The sequence below is a fragment of the Oncorhynchus kisutch genome, linkage group LG28, assembly GCF_002021735.2.
Source record: "Oncorhynchus kisutch isolate 150728-3 linkage group LG28, Okis_V2, whole genome shotgun sequence".
In the NCBI taxonomy this organism is placed as follows: domain Eukaryota; kingdom Metazoa; phylum Chordata; class Actinopteri; order Salmoniformes; family Salmonidae; genus Oncorhynchus; species Oncorhynchus kisutch.
In genome coordinates this window covers 5,009,531-5,030,118 of record NC_034201.2, presented here as the reverse complement: position 1 = coordinate 5,030,118, position 20,588 = coordinate 5,009,531, and the positions used below count along the sequence as shown (strand labels likewise).

At 43.3% G+C, this 20,588-nt stretch overlaps 1 protein-coding gene across 1 annotated transcript; it reads right to left on the bottom strand.

Moving 5' to 3' along the window:
* Positions 1-2,709: 2,709 nt before the first annotated feature.
* On the bottom strand, positions 2,710-20,067 carry fhl1b (four and a half LIM domains 1b). Its single transcript, XM_031807775.1, has 6 exons — positions 19,939-20,067; positions 10,994-11,178; positions 6,182-6,356; positions 3,910-4,079; positions 3,542-3,728; positions 2,710-3,285 (listed from the first exon to the last, which is right to left on the bottom strand). The coding sequence occupies exons 2-6, from the start codon at positions 11,147-11,149 to the stop codon at positions 3,134-3,136; spliced, it is 840 nt and encodes a 279-aa protein (XP_031663635.1). The 5' UTR covers positions 11,150-11,178; positions 19,939-20,067; the 3' UTR covers positions 2,710-3,133.
* Positions 20,068-20,588: the final 521 nt, after the last annotated feature.

Sequence of the window (20,588 nt, the reverse complement as noted above, 5' to 3'; positions counted from 1 at the left end):
TAGAGAATGACATTCAATATATATTTATAGACAATCAAAATTGATATAAAATGTTAATGGTTTCCTGCCTCACCACACTGTAGATGGGAGTCTGGGACTGGAGGGCAGCTCAGGGTAAGCCAGTCAACAGCATCCCAGCGCACCTCATCCCCCTCTGTGCAGCTCAGGTCCGACACCTGTTCAGGGGTGCGTGCCTGCCCCCACACGCGGAACAGAGAAACACTCCCATTGAGGTTGGTACCGTTTTCCACATGCATCTCCCCTTGGATGAAGTAGTGGGAGACACCCAGGGTGAGCGTGCCGTGCGGGGCCAGCCTGCAGCAGGACGGGGACAGGGGGGATTCGTTAGCATGGGCTGTAACATCCACACTGGTCCCATTGACGTAGAGGGCTGGCTGGTGAGAAGCCCCAGACCAGGTTATACAGACGTAGTGCCAGTGGCCCAGGGGGAGGTGGAGGGGGGCTGACCACCTCATCCCAAACAGCCAGGTGTGGACCAGGCCTTCCTGACCCGCCAGGCCCAGCTCAGCCTGCAGCCCGTCAGGGTGGCGGTACATGAAGGCTGTCCAGGCCGGTGTGCTGATGTGCCGCTGGAGGTGGACACACACGCTGAGCTCCTCCAGGGCAGGGATGGAGAGGTCTGGACTCAGCTGCCAGTAACTGCACTCCCCTGTGAAGTCAGCCATCTTCCCCCACAAGCTCACGCTGGAACATTCTGGTGTACACAGGGCAAATGGGCCACTGTCAACAGGCACATTTGGATTTTCTTATCTTCTACACTGAGTGTACAAAACATTAGGAACACCTTCCTAATATTGAGTTGCACCCCCCTTTTCCCCTCAGAATAGTCTCAATTCGTCGGGGAATGGACTCTACAAGGTGTCGGAAGCATTCCTACAGGGATGCTGGCCCATGTTGACTCCAATGCTTCCTGCAGTTGTGTCAAGTTGACTGGATGTCCTTTGGGTGGTGGACCATTCTTGATACACACGGGAAACTGTTGAGCGTGAAAAACCCAGCAGTGTTGCATTTCTTGACACACTCAAACCGTTGTGCCTGGCACCTACCACCATACCCCGTTCAAAGGCACTTAAATATTTTGTCTTGCCCATTCACGCTCTGAATGGCACACATACACATTCCATATCATAATTGTATCCAGGCTTAAAAATCCTTCTTTAACCTGTCTGCTCCCCCTCATCTACACTGACTGAAGTGGATTTAACAAGTGACATCAATAAGGGATCATACTGTAGCGTTCACCTGGATTCACCTGGTCAGTTTATGTCATGGAAAGAGCAGGTGTTCCTAATATTTTGTCCACTCCGTGTACATCTCCATTATTAACTTATACATCTTACAGATACAGTGTCTCTCAGAGGATTGTCTACGTGTGGCGTGTTATTGATCAGTTGTGTGTGTTATTGAGTGTGAGTAAAGAGTGCTGAGTGCTGTGGCCAGCTGCTAACCTGGATCCCTGCGAGAGCCACAGCTTAGTAGAGACAGGCTGAGAAGGAGGAGTGTCTCACTGAACTTCATCACGGCTCTGAAATAAACACAAATAAGAATAAGACCCGTTCTCAAGCTTTTGCTCTGATGTTTTATCTATCTGTATAATGTCTTTTCTTTGAGGATCGTATTTTGTAGGACAAAATGTGGTTCTCTGTAGTATCAATCTATCAATCATTGTATAAGCTTTACATTTGGGTAAACACTTTACAGGGCGGTTGTCAAGACTGCTATTATCCGACACGATACAATATCAAAGCAAATGTAGCTACTCAACTGCACTTTGTTCACGTGTTTGCATATTTTGATTCTATTATATCGCTTCCACTGCCAAAGCCTTTCTAGTCCATCGAGGGACGGTTGGATTTAATTCCAAATGAGACAATATGACAATATTTACAGTCATGAACATTTATAATAATCCCAACAGAATTATGGACAATCATAAAAGATGACAATGTAGAACATGAACGGGAGATGACATTAAGATTCAAATGAAATTGAGTTGGAAATGGATTTTCTCAACAGAGAATAGAGTTTAAAACATCACTTTACACTTTACCGCTGTGTAAACCATCGTCTTAAAGTACATTTTAAAAGGTCAGTAATATAAATGGTAAATTGACTTACCAAATCATTAGGAGGCATACAACTGACTGCAGAGGGTCCTGATATATAGTAGCCTATTGTATGGCGTTATTAAGAATCGTCTCTATCCCTGAATGGATGGATGAGACCGATGGTGTTTTCTAGTGTCAGTGAGACCTGTAGGTGTACACACATGGAAAACCCCGACCTGACTGTCGCTCCACCCCCCCCCCCCCCCCCCCCCCCCCCCCCTCGCCTATTCCTTCTTTGCTTTATATGCTGTGGCAGTGAATCAGCCTTCAGGGTATGAGCTCTTCTCTTCCCTACTTTACTGCGCTCTCCAAACGCTTATAATCAATGGATGTTTGTTACATTTTCAATCTCTTGGTTTGGATGGCACACAAACCGTACAGTAAAACGTCTGTGTTGCTGGATAAATTAGGCATTTGTCCATGGGTCTGAGATTTTGAATTTTTATTTGAGTAAGGATGTTATACCTAGTATATACTGAACCCAATATATGACAATTCAATGTAATTACAACGATCATGACAAAAGAAACCAGAGTCCCTCCCAATGCTTGGGAACACAGAAAAAGGAAAATCACACAACTTTGTGGAAATATATTTGTTTATTGCTGATTACAGACCCACATATGCAAGACACCAGTTCATTATATTGGATTTTCAGATATTTTCATTGGCTTTGTGCACGGTAAGTGACAAATTTAAAGTGCTTATAATTACCCATCACAATAACTATCAGCTAAGCAATCTCTCTGGGACACTGTTTTTCCCTTTAAGACCTTTGAATTAACAGCTACGGTTTTGAAGTTCCCCAGGGTTGAAATGTCTCCTGTAGAACATGAACCCAATCTTTAGGAAGATACTCGATTACCCCACCGAATCCACAGATTTCATCCAAATATTTGTATCCCTCGCTATCGCTATAAAATGAAAAGTAAAACAATTGCTTTTAGCTTCACATCCCTGAAAAGATGGCATAGCAGACCCACTGTTTCTGTTCCAAGTTCACCTCAGTCCTTGGCACAGTCGGAGCAGAAGATGTTCCCTCCGTTGGCCACAAAGCGCTTGTTAGCCAGGCTCAGGGAACACTTCTTGCAGTTGAAGCAGTACTCATGCCACGAGCTGCCCTCGTAGTTCACCACATTGGTGGCTTTGCCGAAACCTGGATGGGACCGAGAAAAAACAACAAACAATTACAAATGTATACAATCGTTCAATAGTGGGGGTAGAGAGAGAGTGTGTGTGTGTGTGTGTGTGTGTGTGTGTGTGTGTGTGTGTGTGTGTGTGTGTGTGTGTGTGTGTGTGTGTGTGTGTGTGTGTGTGTGTGTGTGTGTGTGTGTGTGTGTGTGTGTGTGTGTGTGTGTGTGTGTGTGCGTCTGTGGGTGTGCGAGAGTGTGTGTGTGCGAGCGTGTATTGACCTGTTATGGGGTTCTGGCAGCCGCTGCATTTCTTGGCTACAGTAGTCTTGTAGCAGTCCACACAGAAAGCCTTCTCCTCGTGGGAGGTGAAGCGGGTCCCAGACAGAGGCTTTCGGCAGGAGCTGCAGACAAAACATTCTGAGTGCCATGGCTTCTCCTGGTAGTTCACTCCCCCGGAGGTGATGGTCTAGACAGGGGTCGGCAGAGAGTCAAGTCAGTTTAGAGGGGAATCGTCATGTCCTTTTTATACAGGAGAACCATTGGTTTCAAATCAACCACTTTGGTCCAATTGGCTTATTGACAATGAACATCCATCAATGATATCCAAGAATTTGGAGGTCATTGAAAAAATGAAATCTTTATGTTACCTGCTTACAGCTGACACAGGTCTTAGCAAACTTCTTCTCATGGCAAGGGCCACAGTAGATGTCAGTGCCTTTGGTCAGGAAGCTTTGGGAGCGGATGGGTTTTTTACACTGGTAACAGGTGAAGCAGTCCTCATGCCACACATTGCCTTTATACTCCACATTCTCAGAGCCTTTAGGAAAGAAAAAAAACACACATCAGTCTCTATGATGGTTTAAAGGGGCAATCTGCAATTGGTACATACATTTTTTGACTTTTGAATGAATGATATATATATATACAGTCGTGGCCAAACGTTTTGAGAATGACACAAATATTAATTTTCACAAAGTCTGCTGCCTCAGTTTGTATGATGGCAATTTGCATGTACTCCAGAATGTTATGAAGAGTGATCAGATTAATTGAAATTCATTTCTAAAGTCCCTCATTGCCATGCACATGAACTGAATCCCCCCCCAAAAATGTCCACTGCATTTCAGCCCTGCCACAAAAGGACCAGCTGACATCATGTCAGTGATTCTCTCGTTAACACAGGTGTGAGTGTTGACGAGGACAAGGCTGGAGATCACTCTGTAATGCAGATTGAATTTGAATAACAGACTGGAAGCTTCAAAAGGAGAGTGGTGCTTGGATTCATTGTTCTTCCTCTGTCAACCAAAAAAACATGTCGTCATCATTGCTTTGCACAAAAGGGGCTTCACAGGCAAGGATATTGCTGCCAGTATGATTGCACCTAATCAACCATTTATCGGATCATCAAGAACTTCAAGGAGAGCGGTTCAATTGTTGTGAAGAAGGCTTCAGGGCGCCCAAGAAAGTCCAGCAAGCACCAGGACCATCTCCTAAAGTTGATTCAGCTGCGGGATCGGGGCACCATCAGTACAAAGCTTGCTCAGGAATGGCAGCAGGCAGGTGTGAGTGCATCTGCACGCACAGTGAGGCAAAGACTTTTGGAGGATGGCCTGGTGTCAAGAAGTGCAGCAAAGAAGCCACTTCTCTCTAGGAAAAAACATCAGGGACAGACTGATATTCTGCAAAAGGTACAGGGATTGGACTGCTGAGGACTGGGGTAAAATCATTTTCTCTGATGAATCCCTTTTCTGATTGTTTGGGGCATCTGGAAAAAAGCTTGTCCGGAGAAGACAAGGTGAGCGCTACCATCAGTCCTGTGTCATGCCAACAGTAAAGCGTCCTGAGAAGATTCATGTGTGGGGTTGCTTCTCAGCCAAGGGAGTGGGCTCACTCACAATTTTGCCTAAGAACACAGCCATGAATAAAGAATGGTACCAACACATCCTCAGAGAGCAACTTCTCCCAACCATCCAGGAACAGTTTGGTGACGAACAATGCCTTTTCCAGCATGATGGAGCACCTTGCCATAAGGAAAAAATGATAACTAAGTGGCTCGGGGAACAAAACATCGATATTTTGGGTCCATGGCCAGGAAACTCCCCAGACCTTAATCCCATTGAGAACTTGTAGTCAATCCTCAAGAGGCGGGTGGACAAACAAAAACCCACAAATTCTGATAAACTCCAATCATTGATTATGCAAGAATGGGCTGCCATCAGTCAGGATGTGGCCCAGAAGTTAATTGACAGCATGCCAGGGCGGATTGCATAGGTCTTGAAAAAGAAGGGTCAACACTGCAAATATTGACTCTTTGCATCAACTTCATGTAATTGTCAATAAAAGTATTTGACAATTATGAAATGCTTGTAATTATACTTCAGTATTACATAGTAACATCTGACAAAAATATCTAAAGACACAGAAGCAGCAAACTTTGTGGAAATTAATATTTGTGTCATTCTCAAAACTTTTGGCCACGACTGTATATACCTATTGATTCTTGCTGAATATAACTTATGAGCTTAGTTCAACTGTCGTACCCCATCAGAACCCAAAATAAAAGCTTGTTTTACTCCTTTGGTTATAAATAATGTCATTGTAAACAAGTACTGAATAGCCTCAAAACATCAATTTTATGGATGGTCAGTCATTCCATCTATAGCTCTGTCTATGCATTTGAAACTGGTTACATTTCTCCAGACCCAACCCTCAGCTATTTATCAAAACAGTAGTGGGGTGTCCACTTTGTTATTGTTTGAACTGCACATTTCCACTTAACTAAAATTCAGGAAAGTGTTTACTAATCTAAGTTCACGTGATGGAGAGCATCTAAGAAATGAATCATACAGAGGGCATAAATATCACTTGCTTCATTTAATGTCAAACGCAAATCAGTGAGTCTTAGCCCATAGTGTCCCTTACCGGCTAGAATGGCTTTGTAGCAGGCGTGACAACGAGGGGCATCCTCCCGGGAGCTGCACTTCCCACACATGATGCGGTCATCCTTAGCACTGAAGGACTCCTTGGCTAATGGCTTGTAGCACTTGTAGCAGCGAAAGCAGTCTGCGTGCCAATAACGGCCTTTATGTTGCAACTCCTGAAGGAAGGAAGGAAGGGCGGAAGGGCGGGAGGGAGGAAGGAAGGAAGGAAGGAAGGAAGGAAGGAAGGAAGGAAGGAAGGAAGGAAGGAAGGAAGGAAGGAAGGAAGGAAGGAAGGAAGGAAGGAAGGAAGGAAGGAAGGAAGGAAGGAAGGAAGGAAGGAAGGAAGATGGAGGGCAGAGAGAAGAAGGGAATGGAGGAGGGAAAGAAAGTCCAAATGTTTTCAAATCAAATCTAATGTTATTGGTTGCGTACACATATTTTGCAGATGTTATCACGGGTGTAGTGAAATGCTAATGTTCCTAGCTCCAACAGTGCAGTAATACCAAACAATTACAAAACAATACACATAAATCCCCCAAAATAAAAAGAAACAAATTAAGAAATAGAAACATTTCACAAAGAGCAATGTCAGAGTCTGGAATATAAATATATATGTTTTTATTTTATTTATTTGACCTTTATTTTACTAGGCAAGTCAGTTAAGAACAAATTCTTATTTTCAATGACGGCCTAGGAACAGTGGGTTAACTGCCTGTTCAGGGGCAGAACGACAGATTTGTACCTTGTCAGCTTGGGGGTTTGAACTTGCAACCTTCCGGTTACTAGTCCAACACTCTAACCACTAGGCTACGCTGCCGCCCCGTGTATATGATGGTGTGTACAGACATTATGGACAGTATATGAATAGAAAAGGTGTGTGCAGCAGTAGTTATATAGGATGAGCCTTGACTAGAAAATAGTATATACAGTTGAAGTCGGAAGTTTACATCCACTTAGGTTGGAGTCATTAAAACTAGTTTTTCAACCACTCCACAAATTTCTTGTTAACAAACTATAGTTTTGGCAAGTCGGTTAGGACATGGACTTTGTGCATGACACAAGTATTTTTCCAACAATTGTTTACAGACAGATTATTTCACTTATAATTCACTGTATCACAATTCCAGTGGGTCGGAAGTTTACATACACTAAGTTGACTGTGCCTTTAAACAGCTTGTAAAATTCCAGAAAATGATGTCATGGCTTTATAAGCTTCTGATAGGCTAATTGACATCATTTGAGTCTAATGGAGGTGTACCTGTGGATGTATTTCAAGGCCTACCTTCAAACTCACTGCTTCTTTGCTTGACATCATGGGAAAATCAAAAGAAATCAGACAAAATCTCAGGAAAAAAATTGTAGACCTCCACAAGTCTGGTTCATCCTTGGGAGCAATTTCCAAACAACTGAAGGTACCACGTTCTGTACGAACAATAGTACGAAAGTATAAACACCATGGGACCACGCAGCTGTCATACCGCTCAAGCGTTCTGTCTCCTAGAGATTAACGTACTTTGGTGTGAAAAGTGCAAATCAATCCCAGAACAACAGTAAAGGACATTGTGAAGATGCTGGAGGAAACAGGTACAAAAGTATCTATATCAACAGTAAAACGAGTCCTATATCGACATAACCTGAAAGGCCGCTCAGCAAGGAAGAAGCCACTGCTCCAAAACAGCCATAAAAAAGCAGACTACAATTTGCAACTGCACATGGGGACAAAGATTGTGCTTTTTGGAGAAATATCCTCTGGTCTGATGACAGAAATAGAACTGTTTGGCCATAATGGCCATTGTTATGTTTGGAGGAAAAAGGGGGAGGCTTGCAAGCCGAAGAACACCATCCCAACCGTGAAGAACAGCGGTGGCAGCATCATGTTGTGGGGGTGCTTTGCTGCAGGAGGGACTGGTGCACTTCACAAAATAGGTGGCATCATGAGTAAGGAAAATTACGTGGATATATTGAAGCAACATCTCAAGACATCAGTCAGGAAGTTAAAGCTTGGGTCTTGCAAATGGACAATGACCTCAAGCATACTTCCAAAGTTGTGGCAAAATGGCTTAATAAGCAACAAAGTCAAGGTATTGGAGTGGCCATCACAAAGCCCTGACCTCAATCCTATAGTTTAAATATATTTGGCTAAGGTGAATGTAAACGTCCGACTTCAACTGTACATATAAAGTGGGTAAAACAGTATGTAAACATTGTTGAAGAGACCAGTGTTCATTGCCTATGTACATTGTATCAAGACGCCGGAGAAGATGGCTGATGTTTTACGTGCTCCTAACCAACTGTGTTTTTTAGTTCGTTTTTTTTGTGTTGTTTGTAACTTTTTTTTTTAAACTTCTGGACATCAGAACAGCGATTACTCACCAAGAACTGGCAGAAGCTTTTTTTTCCTTTAACGAGCCAGACGAGCCCGATGTGAACGACATACTGCTTTCCCGGGAACAGGCCCAAATCCCCGTCATTTGGTGAAGAGACGATGAAAAAAGAGGAAGGAGGTCGGGCTGCCTTCTGCGAATTCGTAGGCGATCGAATACCCCCCCCCCCTCACCTTCTGTTCTACTAGCTAACGTGCAATCATTGGAAAATAAAATCGACAACCTACGAGGAAGATTAAACTACCAACGGGACATTAAAAACTGTCATATCTTATGCTGCACAGAGTCGTGGCTGAATGACAACATTATCAACACACAGCTGTCTGGTTATACGCTGTATCGGCATACAACCACAGATCGATGCTGGCACTAAGACCGCACTCAATGATCTGTATTGGGGCGGCAGGGTAGCCTAGTGGTTAGAGCGTTGGACTAGTAACTGGAATGTTGCAAGTTTAAATCCCTGAGCTGACAAGGTACAAATCTGTCGTTCTGCCCCTGAACAGGCAGTTAACCCACTGTTCCTAGGGCGTCATTGAAAATAAGAATTTGTTCTTAACTGACTTGCCTAGTTAGATAAAGGTTAAAAAAAATTATAATAATTACGCAAACAGGAAGAAGCTCATCCAGAGTCGGTGCTCCAAGTGGCCGGGGAATTTAATGCGGGGAAACTTAAATCCGTTTTACCAAATTTCTATCAGCATGTTAAATGTGCATCCAGAGGGAAAAAAACAATAGACCACATTTACTCCACACACAGAGAAGCGTACAAAGCTCTCCCTCGCCCTCCATTTGGCAAATCTGACCATAATTCTATCCTCTTGATTCCTGCTTACAAACAAAAATTAAAGCAGGAAGCACCAGTGACTTGGTCAATAAATAACTGGTCAGATGAAACAGATGCTAAGCTACAGTTCTGTGTTGCTAGCACAGACTGGAATATGTCCCGGGATTCCTCTGATGGCACTGAGGCGTGCATCAATGACGTTGTCCTCACAGTGACCGTACGTACATACCCCATGGATTACAGGCAACATCTGCACTGAGCTAAAGGCTAGAGCTGCCGCTTTCAAGGAGTGGGACTCTAACCCGGAAACTTAAAAGAAACCCTGCTATGCCCTCCGACGAATCATTACAGACTACAAAGGGAAGCACAGTCGAGAGCTGCCCAGTGACACGAGCCTACCAGACTAGCTAAACTACTACTATGCTCGCTTCGAGGCAAATAACACTGAAACATGCATGAGAGTACCAGCTGTTCTGGACAACTGTGTAATCACGCTCTCCGCAGCCGATGTGAGTAAGTCCTTTAAATAGTGTTGTCTGAAAACTTTATGATTGAGTGGCCATGCAGTCATGGATGAACAGGGAGTACAGGAGGGGGCTGAGCACGCTCCCTTGTGGGGCCCCCGTGTTGAGGATCAGAATAGTGGACTTCTTGTTGCCTACCATCACCACCTGGGGTCGGCCTGTCAGGAAGTCCAGGACCCAGATGCACAGGGAGGTGTTCAGACCAAGGGCCCCGAGCTTAGTGATGAGGGAACAGAATCTATGGTAAACAGCTTGAAGAAAATAGGGACAACAGACTGGGATAGGGAGAGATTGAATATGTCTGTAAACACTCCAGCCAGCTAGTCTGCATATGCTCTGAGGACGCGGCCAGGGATGCCGTCTGGGCTGGCAGCCTTGCAAGGGTTAACACGTTTAAATATCTTTCTCACATCGGCCCCTACTACTGACGAGGAGGAGTAGTAGGGATTGGAGGACCAATGCGCAGCGTGGTACGTGTTCATGCTCTTTATTAAAACAAGCGAACACTGAAACAAAACAATAAACGACACATGTAATAACTAACCGAAACAGTTCCGTGTGGAACACACAGACACAGAAAATAAACACCCACCAAACACAAGTGGGAAAAGGCTACCTAAGTATGATTCTCAATCAGAGACAACTAACGACAACTGCCTCTGATTGAGAACCATACCAGGCCAAACGCAAAACACAACATAGAACACGGAACATAGACAACCCACCCAACTCACGCCCTGACCATACTAAAACAAAGACATAACAAAGGAACTAAGGTCAGAACGTGACAATTGAAAAAACAATCCTGAAGCATAGATTCCGATTGGTCAGACCAAAGTTGAACAGTCCTTACACGGGTACTTCCTGTTTAAGTTTTTATCTTTAGGAAGGGAGGAGTAGAATGGTTTTCTCCCTCAACTGCTGTGTAGACAGTGTGCACTCATAAACAAGTCTAGACAGACAGTCTGCAGTCATGAAAACACGTGCTGACAGTGTGCAGGTATAGACAAACCCATATGGAAACACACAAAAAAACATAACACATGTAATACGTAAAATACACTTCATGGCAGTATATAAGACATGGGAGGTGTCACTGAACACACACACACACACACCTTGGAGTCGATGCCAATAGGACGGCGGCACTCAGTGCAGTTGTTGGCACAGAACTTGTCATGGCATCGGACACAGACAGGCTTCTCCTCCTGTTTAACGTACTTCTTCCCACTCAGGTCCTCCCGGCAGTATTTGCAGTTCATACTGTCCGCCATGGCAACATCAACAGCAGGGCAGCAAACACCTGGAAAACACACAGGCGTAGAGGACATACTGAGCTGTTGCTCTGTTTACCACAAGTGGTATGTTTCAGGAGCTGTCATCACAGTAAAATGGTGTAAGTCCTGCAGAGTACATCAATACAATTGAGAGCTATCAGATGTGGTAATGACTGGGTTTTACATTACTTGGCCACTTGCATTACTTCTTGTTGCCACAGAGGGACAGCGTAGCTCTAGTAGTGTAGCTCTAATGATATGAGGGAATGAAAGAAGTGAACTGTGAACAAGGAGAGACGGAACACTATTCAATGTAAACCGTTCCCGGGGAAACCATGCCGTAATATTTACTCAAGGTGTTGATAAGATGCTATTTGTTCAACATCTTTTAACAAGGGAGAACATTGAACTGGGTTGTAATCACAGCAAACAAGAGGTAGACTGTGCATGTTCCTCACATTATGCTTATCTTCAACTAATATGACCGGCAGGGATGTTGTAAAACGGAGAATGAACTATGACTGGTTGAAAGAGCATAAAAAGGTCTGGAGAAAATCACCACGTGCCCTGCCATAGATCACAAATAGATCCCTGATGGTAGGGTTAGGATGACAGAAAATAAATCAAATCCATATGTAAAATGAGTGGAACCTAAACAACGGAGACTGATTATAGCCTACACACACCTTTTTTACAATATCAGCATGTTCTTGTGCATGTACTAGGTGTGAGTGTGTATGTGTGTGAACATGCGTTCGTGCGTGTGAACGGCATGTTTGTGCAGGGAGGTGTGCACATGAAGGAATGCCTGGTATGAATGTGGTGAGACCTGGACTGTTGACACAGCTCTTTGACAGACCCAGTGAGCGTACCCTCCCTTTGGACCCCCTCTGTGAAGCAGAAGAGGTACTAGGGACCCACAGCACACAAAAGCTAGACTCTTACGTTCATCTATTACAATGTGTACGGTTATTCCATTGTTGCTAGGACAGAAATATGCACGTTTAACACAACAAAATCCATATGCTGTGTGCAAACACTTACAATAAAGAACCGATGGTGTTTGAAAAAAGAAAATCATGTTAAAGAGCTTGTTGTTGTAAGTGCAGTGTAAAGCAGTTAGAACCCAGGGAATGTCTGCCACTTCCTTAGACCTGACCACAGACTCAAATAGCCGGCCATTTTCACTGCACTAGCATATTTCAGACAGTGACATTTTACTACAGTCTGAATGCACAAACCAAATTGGAGCACATTCATGTCCCATGTTGTCTCTAACTATCTTCCCTACCATCTCCTCATCTCCCGTAGTAACCTGTAAAAGACTGACGCATCACTTAAGCACATGAGAAAACAAAAACGAGAGGGGCCAGTGCCCACAGAAAGTTTCCATAATCTAATGTATCTTCTGTTGAGTTGACAGCCGAGGCCAACCCACACCTTCTCTGTCTTTTCTCTTCTTCACTTCCTCGGTTGTAAATCCTTCTTTTTTACCCTTCTACTCCACCATCGCTCACCCCCACCCCCATCTCTTGCTCTCTCTCTTTCATAGACACATGTGATGTTATCTACATTTCCCCCTCCTCTTGTGTTGCTTTTACCCCCCCCCCCAAAAAAAAAGGAGAACTGGCATCTATGTTAAGGTATGACCAATGAGAACATTGAAATGAAAGAAGTCAATGACTTTTCTTTATCTCTGAGTGAGCCACCACCACCATTATCAGTAGCCCGGGTGGTTTGGCAGTCAGAGGTAACTTGAGCTACTCAGAACAATGACCGCCATTCATAGGCCAGTCATTCTGCTCTGTGCTGCATGCTATCATCACTGTTTTCTGGCCAATCCTCGACAAATGCAGACACGTACGCACAGGAACTTAACAATGACTCTGACGATGACGTCAGAGGTAAGCAAACTTATTTTATCTGAATTGATCTGATCTCCATGGAAATGATAAGAGTTATTTGGAAACAGAGCGGTAGACTCTTGCTTCTCTGACATCTCGTGCCAGCATCTGGATCCTGGTTGGGTATGTGTGAAGGGCTACAGCCAAAGAGAGGACACGGCAAAACCAGAGCATCTGTGGCCAGGTCAGCAGGGGATATGCATCAGCCACGGGACTCTACGGAAATTCCAAAGTGGTTGGCAAGCCATATACTGCCTTGTGGCCTCTCTCCCCCTCCCTCTCTCTCTATAGTAAAGTTGTTTTTATCCCTCTGGCCATGGAAAAGGGTTTGGTGCTTTACCTCACCCTAACCAGTGGCACAGATGAGGGAGACCTAATTAGAATTGGGACAATGACATCATCCTGTGGTTCAAACAGCTTTTAGACACACATACACACACACACACACACACACAAACAGAGAGAAGACAATTCAGCAGCTGGGGAAGCATTGTAGGGTTCTGGTATGTTGGCATGAGCTTATCACTAAAGAATGTGGAGGAAAGCTGAGAAACAGGACGTCTGGTAGACTGGTGGCACAGTCTGCTTCAAGCTGTCAACAGTCTGCAAAAACTGCCGAACTATTCTCAGAAACTGCCTATAGTCTAGTTCACACACAAGTACACACTATCCTTCCAGCAATACACTTTTACTAGACATGAGCCAGATATCTACCAGCAGCTGACTGACACCGACCAACATGGGCATTTTACAAGGGGCTCCGTATGACATCTGTGTGAGTCATACGTTATGATCACTTTCACAGATACTTGTAAAAAGGTTGAAAGTAGGCCAAAACAGGCAATGAATGCCCCCCCCCCCCCTCCCCCCCTCTCGGTCTCTCTTGCTCTCTCTCAGTACCTCTTTCCCTAAAGAGCTCACCTGAACTCAGTAGCTCGGTAACTGAGAAGTTAGGTTGTACAGAAAAGAGCAGACACTAAACATCTAACAAAACCTTGTGGTTACTTGCATAACCCTGGTTCCACGATAATATGAGTGAGATGTCTCACGATCGGATTCACTCAGTGGATCACTTATGGCTTGAGTAATGACTCACACAATGTCTGTTGGAGACAGACAAGGTGAGTGGCGAATGAGGTGAGCCCCTCTCCTCCGAATAAGATGCCACTCGCCCACCCACTGGTCAAGGGTGCCTCTGTTCCTTGCGCTCTTTCGAGCATGGAAATGCGGTGAGACATCTACTCATATTATCGTAGAACCGGGGTTACGCAAATACTCACTTCGATGTCTGACGCTCAAATCAAATCCCATTTTATTTGTCTCGTGCGCCGAATACAACAGGTGTAGACCTTACCGTGAAATGCTTACTTACAAGCCTGCAATGCAGTTTTAAGAAAATAAGAGTTAAGAAAATATTTACTAAACAGTCCATGACTCGGGTGACTGGAGTCTTTGACCATTTTTGGGGCTTTCCTCTGACACGCCTAGTATATAGGTCCTGGATGGCAGGAAGCTTGGCCCCAGTGTGTACTGGGCTGTGTGCACAACCCACTGTAGCTCCTACGGTCGGATGCCGAGCAGTTGCCATACCAGGCGGTGATGCAACCGGTCACTCGATGGTGCAGCTGTAGAAGTTTTTGAGGATCTGTGGACCCATGCCAAATCTTTTCAGTCTCCTGAGCGGGAACAGCCCCTTCAATTTGAATGGGGGTGTGTTCGGCCATCCTTTTCCTGTAGTCCTTTGTCTTGCTCACGTTGAGCGAAAGGTTGTTGTCCTGGCACCACACTGCCAGGTCTCTGACCTCCTCCCTATAGGCCGTCTCATCGTTGTATGTGATCAGGCCTACCACCGTTGTGTTGTCAGCAAACTTAATGATGGTGTTGACGTTGTGCTTGGCCACGCAGTCGTGGGTGAACAGGGAGTACAGGAGGGGACTGAGCACGCACCCCTGAGGGGCCCTGTGTTGAGGATCAGCGTGGAAGATGTGACCCTTACCACCTGGAGACGGCCTGTCAGGAAGTCCAGGATCCAGTTGCAGAGGGAGGTGTTAAGTCCCAGGATCCTTTGCTTACTGATGAGCTTTATGGACACTATGCTGTTGAACGCGGAGCTGTAGTCAATGAAAAGCATTCTCACAATGGGATATGGCTAACTCCCGTATTACAGACATGTTCTCCGGGTGGACACGGGTGTGTCCGTGCTGGGGCAGGAGACCTGCTCGGTTCTACCTGTGTAAGGGTAGCATCCTCCATGGCTCTAATAAATATTAAAAGTTTGAACACACCTACTCATTCAAGGGTTTTTCTTTATTTTTACATTGTAGAATAGTGAAGACATCAAAACTATGAAATAACAAATATGGAATCATGTAGTAAGCAAAACAGTGTTAAACTAATCTAAATATATTTTATAGTTGAGATTCTTCTAAGTAGTCACCGTTAGCCTTGATGACAGATTTTCAAACTCTTGGCATTCTCTCAACCAGCTTCATGATGTAGTCAACTGGAATGCATTTCAATTAACATGTGTGCCTTGTTAAAAGTTAACGCATTCTTAATGCGTTTGAGCCAATCAGTTGTGTTGTGACAAGGTAGAGGTGGTATACAGAAGCTAGCCCTATTTTGTAAAAGACCATGTCTATATTATTTTTATTTGATTTATTTATTTTATTTTATTTTACCTTTATTTAACCAGGTAGGCAAGTTGAGAACAAGTTCTCATTTACAATTGCGACCTGGCCAAGATAAAGCAAAGCAGTTCGACAGATAAAACGACACAGAGTTACACATGGAGTAAAAACAAACATACAGTCAATAATGCAGTATAAACAAGTCTATATACAATGTGAGCAAATGAGGTGAGAAGGGAGGTAAAGGCAAAAAAGCCCATGATGGCAAAGTAAATACAATATAGCAAGTAAAATACTGGAATGGTAGTTTTGCAATGGAAGAATGTGCAAAGTAGAAATAAAAATAATGGGGTGCAAAGGAGCAAAATAAATAAATTAATTAAAATTAAATACAGTTGGGAAAGAGGTAGTTGTTTGGGCTAAATTATAGGTGGGCTATGTACAGGTGCAGTAATCTGTGAGCTGCTCTGACAGTTGGTGCTTAAAGCTAGTGAGGGGAGATAAGTGTTTCCAGTTTCAGAGATTTTTGTAGTTCGTTCCAGTCATTGGCAGCAGAGAACTGGAAGGAGAGGCGGCCAAAGAAAGAATTGGTTTTGGGGGTGACTAGAGAGATATACCTGCTGGAGCGTGTGCTACAGCTGGAAGATGCTATGGTGACCAGCGAGCTGAGATAAGGGGGGACTTTACCTAGCAGGGTCTTGTAGATGACATGGAGCCAGTGGGTTTGGCGACGAGTATGAAGCGAGGGCCAGCCAACGAGAGCGTACAGGTCACAATGGTGGGTAGTATATGGGGCTTTGGTGATAAAACGGATTGCACTGTGATAGACTGCATCCAATTTGTTGAGTAGGGTATTGGAGGCTATTTTGTAAATGACATCGCCAAAGTCGAGGATTGGTAGGATGGTCAGTTTTACAAGGGTATGTTTGGCAGCATGAGTGAAGGATGCTTTGTTGCGAAATAGGAAGCCAATTCTAGATTTAACTTTGGATTGGAGATGTTTGATATGGGTCTGGAAGGAGAGTTTACGGTCTAACCAGACACCTAAGTATTTGTAGTTGTCCACGTATTCTAAGTCAGAGCCGTCCAGAGTAGTGATGTTGGACAGGCGGGTAGGTGCAGGTAGCGATCGGTTGAAGAGCATGCATTTATTATGGCAAGAACAACTCAAATAAGCAAAGAGAAATGACAGTCCATCATTACTTTAAGATATGAAGGTCAGTCAATCAGGAAAATTTCAAGAACTTTCTAAGTTTCTTCAAGTAGTCGCAAAAACAAACAAGCGCTGTGATGAAACTGGCTCTAATGAGGACCGCCACAGAAAAGGAAGACCCAGAGTTACCTTTGCTGCAGTGGATAAATTCATTAGAGTTGTGCTGCCATCCTGTTAGAAGGTAACAGATTATTTTATTACAATGGTTAAATTGGATTTTCATTGTGTTCAATGGTGTTATTTGGTGTTATTGGTGTTATTTCTGGTACTTAGAAAGACGACGCAAACAGGAAGTACAGAATTAGTTTTGCACGCATAGAAGCAGCTACAAACAACGCTACGGTGCAGGTCTTTCAATGTAGTTATTTCTTGTCACGCTTCAGCCTTGGAAAATATTTGTTTGTAAGTTCGATTCAAGCATTTAGCTAATGATGATAATCTTGCTATTGACAGAGTTGCTTACATATCAATGTTGGTTGCATTTACTCACAAATTGCAATGCCTTTAAATGTATGTCGTTGGCTGTATTAATTTGCTCGTGCGTCATGCAAACGAATTGTAAAATATACAATACTGTAGTTTTGTTACTGTTCCTAGTGTAATATGCTTTGTTATTCTACATAAATGGTTGTACATTAGAGTAATGAAAGGAGCCAATTACCATATGAATAACAATTAGCTATATGGTTTGGCATCATGCCAGATGCATGGTACCTTAGCACGTGCTTTGTATTTATGTAACTTCAAATGTTTAATGTACAGCTACAGTATGTCGGTGTGAATTGAATACTAAAGTATATTCTTTTCTGTATTTTGCAGTTTCACAACATAAACGGTTTCAATATATTCATTCAAGAAAAGTTATGCCTTGGGAGTTTTATTGAAGACTTAGTTGTTAGCTATCTGTCTAGTTTTGCATGGGAACGCAACTCACGGGCAGAATAAGAGTTACCAGCCTCAGAAATTGCAGCCCAAATAAATGCTTCAGAGTTCAAGTAACAGACACATCTCAACATCAACTGTTCAGAGGAGACTGCGTCAATCAAGCCTTCGTGGTCGAATTGCTGCAAAGAAACCACTACTGAAGGACACCAATAAGAAGAAGAGACTTGCTTGGGCCAAGAAACACGAGCAATGAACATTAGACCGGTGGAAATCTGGCCATTGGTCTGATGAGTCCAAATTTGAGATTCTGTTCCAACTGCCATGTCTTTGTGAGACGCAGAGTAGGTGAACGGATGATCTCCGCATGTGTGTTTCCCACCGTGAAGTATGGAGGAGGAGGTGCTTTGCTGGTGACTGTTAGTGATTTATTTAGAATTCGAGGCACACTTAACCAGCATGAATACCACAGCATTCTGCAGCAATACGCCATCCCATCTGGTTTGCACTTAGTGGGACTGTCACTTGTTTTCAACAGGACAATGATCCAACACAGCTTCAGGCTGTGTAAGGGCTATTTGACCAAGAAGGAGAGTGAGGGAGTCCTGCATCAGATGACCTGGCCTCCACAGTCATCTGACCTCAACCCAATTGAGATGGTTTGGGATGAGTTAGACCGTAGAGTGAAGGAAAAGTGTTCAGCATATGTGGGGAGTCCTTCAAGACTGTTGGAAAAGCACCCCAGTTGAAGCTGGTTGAGAGAATGCCAAGAGTGTGCAAAGCTGTCAAGGCAAAGGGTGGCTACATTGAAGAATCTAAACTCTAAAATATATTTTGATTTGTTTAACACGTTTTTGGTTACTACATGATTTCATATGTGTTATTTCATAGTTTTGATGTCTTCAATATTATTCTTCATTGTAGAAAATAGGACAAATAAAGAAAAACCCTTGAATGAGTAGGTGTGCCCAAACTTTTGACTGGTACTGTAGGTATTTTGGTATTTTATTAGGATCCCCATTAGCTGTTGCAAAAGCAGCAGCTACTCTTCCTGGGGTCCACACAAAACATAATACAGAATGACATAATGCAGAACAGCATTAGACAAGAACAGCTCAAGCACAGAACTACATACAATTTTAAAAACGCACACGTAGCCTACATATCAATGCATACAAACAAACTATCTAGGTTTCAAGATCTTTTGGGGTATACTGCCTACCATTTTACAGGATGGATAAGAGTCAGCTTTATATAGCAGCCATACAGAAATATGAGCAAATTAAGATTTTATGGAGCACTGAGCTCATAGTAATTCATTTTCTGCGTGCGACTTCTGACGTTAGCTCTTTTCTGGGAGCGGGAAAGCTGCTGAAAGAAGCGCTCTATGGACCAACATCTGTCCGATAGCACAATTGGACTTTAAACCAGACAAACACAGACACACAGAGACGGAGAGAGAGGAGGTGAGATAATGAGTGCGAGACATAAAGAGAGAGAGCGATAGAGAGAGGACAGGAATTAATTTAATTGATCTTGGTGATGCATGTTTCTGCCATCACATGCCTCAGTCCCAGAGGTCCATCCCTACACTGAAAAATCTTAATAAGAAACAGATTTTGGAGGAAGATTTTCACAAGTCAGCATGTTGCATATGATATTTCAGCCAACGCCCCAACCAACTCAACACATTACTGCAAATAGCCCTACAGCATTTTTAAAAGTCTCTAATTGATTCAAAATAAATAGTATTCGGTGTTTAAAGAAAGATGACGATCTATTAAAGCAGGCATATTCCTATTACTAACGCCGGTGATTTAACGGAAGTCGCCAGAGTTTGCTATGTAATCATCATGGAGCCAATTCATGTGCAGAAAACTATTAATAATAGGCTTGTTAAAATGCGGTATATATTGCTGATTCTCGAATAAAAGACAGACATGAAATGCAGAAGTCGAAGATGCACATTAGAAACAATATCAGTCTTTGTTGCCATGTTGCATTATATGGACTGGCTAACTGTACATTCGTGTTTACATAGCTTTTACATTCACAATTGAATCGAAAAACATGCCTTGCCAACAGGTCTACAAATATTTTCTAATGTCCTTGTATTAATCAATAACGACAAGATTTGGATCTGTCCATGCAACTTACCAAGTTCAAATAAAGTTGTGGGACGCGCACGCACTCCCTGATCTGCACAAGCGCCAGTTATTCTGCACAGGATATAGCCTACTACTGTATAAGGCACCTACAAAAAAAATGCAAACCACTCTGGAGGCAGGATATAGGGTAATAAATCATGACAGGATATGACTGCCTTCGAATAAACGCAAAAGTACTGTATTTCCATGCAGAATATATTAGCCAGGTCTTCAGGAAATGGTTGAATTAACAATAAGCCTACTTATTGGTCTGAAATGTTGATTGATCTTTGTTTTTAATTGTAGCACTATTCTTTACACAATTGTTTTAAACTGAAAGTGTAGCCTATGTTAGGGGTTTTCAAACTAGGATCTGCGGAGGTACTGCAGGTGGTCTGAGATTTAAAAAATATATATAATTGGGAAACTTTTTGGGGGGGGTTTTGGTGATTTAAAAAACTAAATTATGAATAACGCTAGCTGCAAAAGAATACCATCATGGATACCATTTCTATGTATTTGCATCCAGTATGAAAGAAGTTAGAAGTAGTTTCATGAGCCAATGTTAACTAGCGTTAGCGCAATGACTGGAAGTTAGCATGCTAGCTGTTCCGGTTCAACGGACTCTGGGAAAGTAGATAAATGGCTTCATTGCCAAAA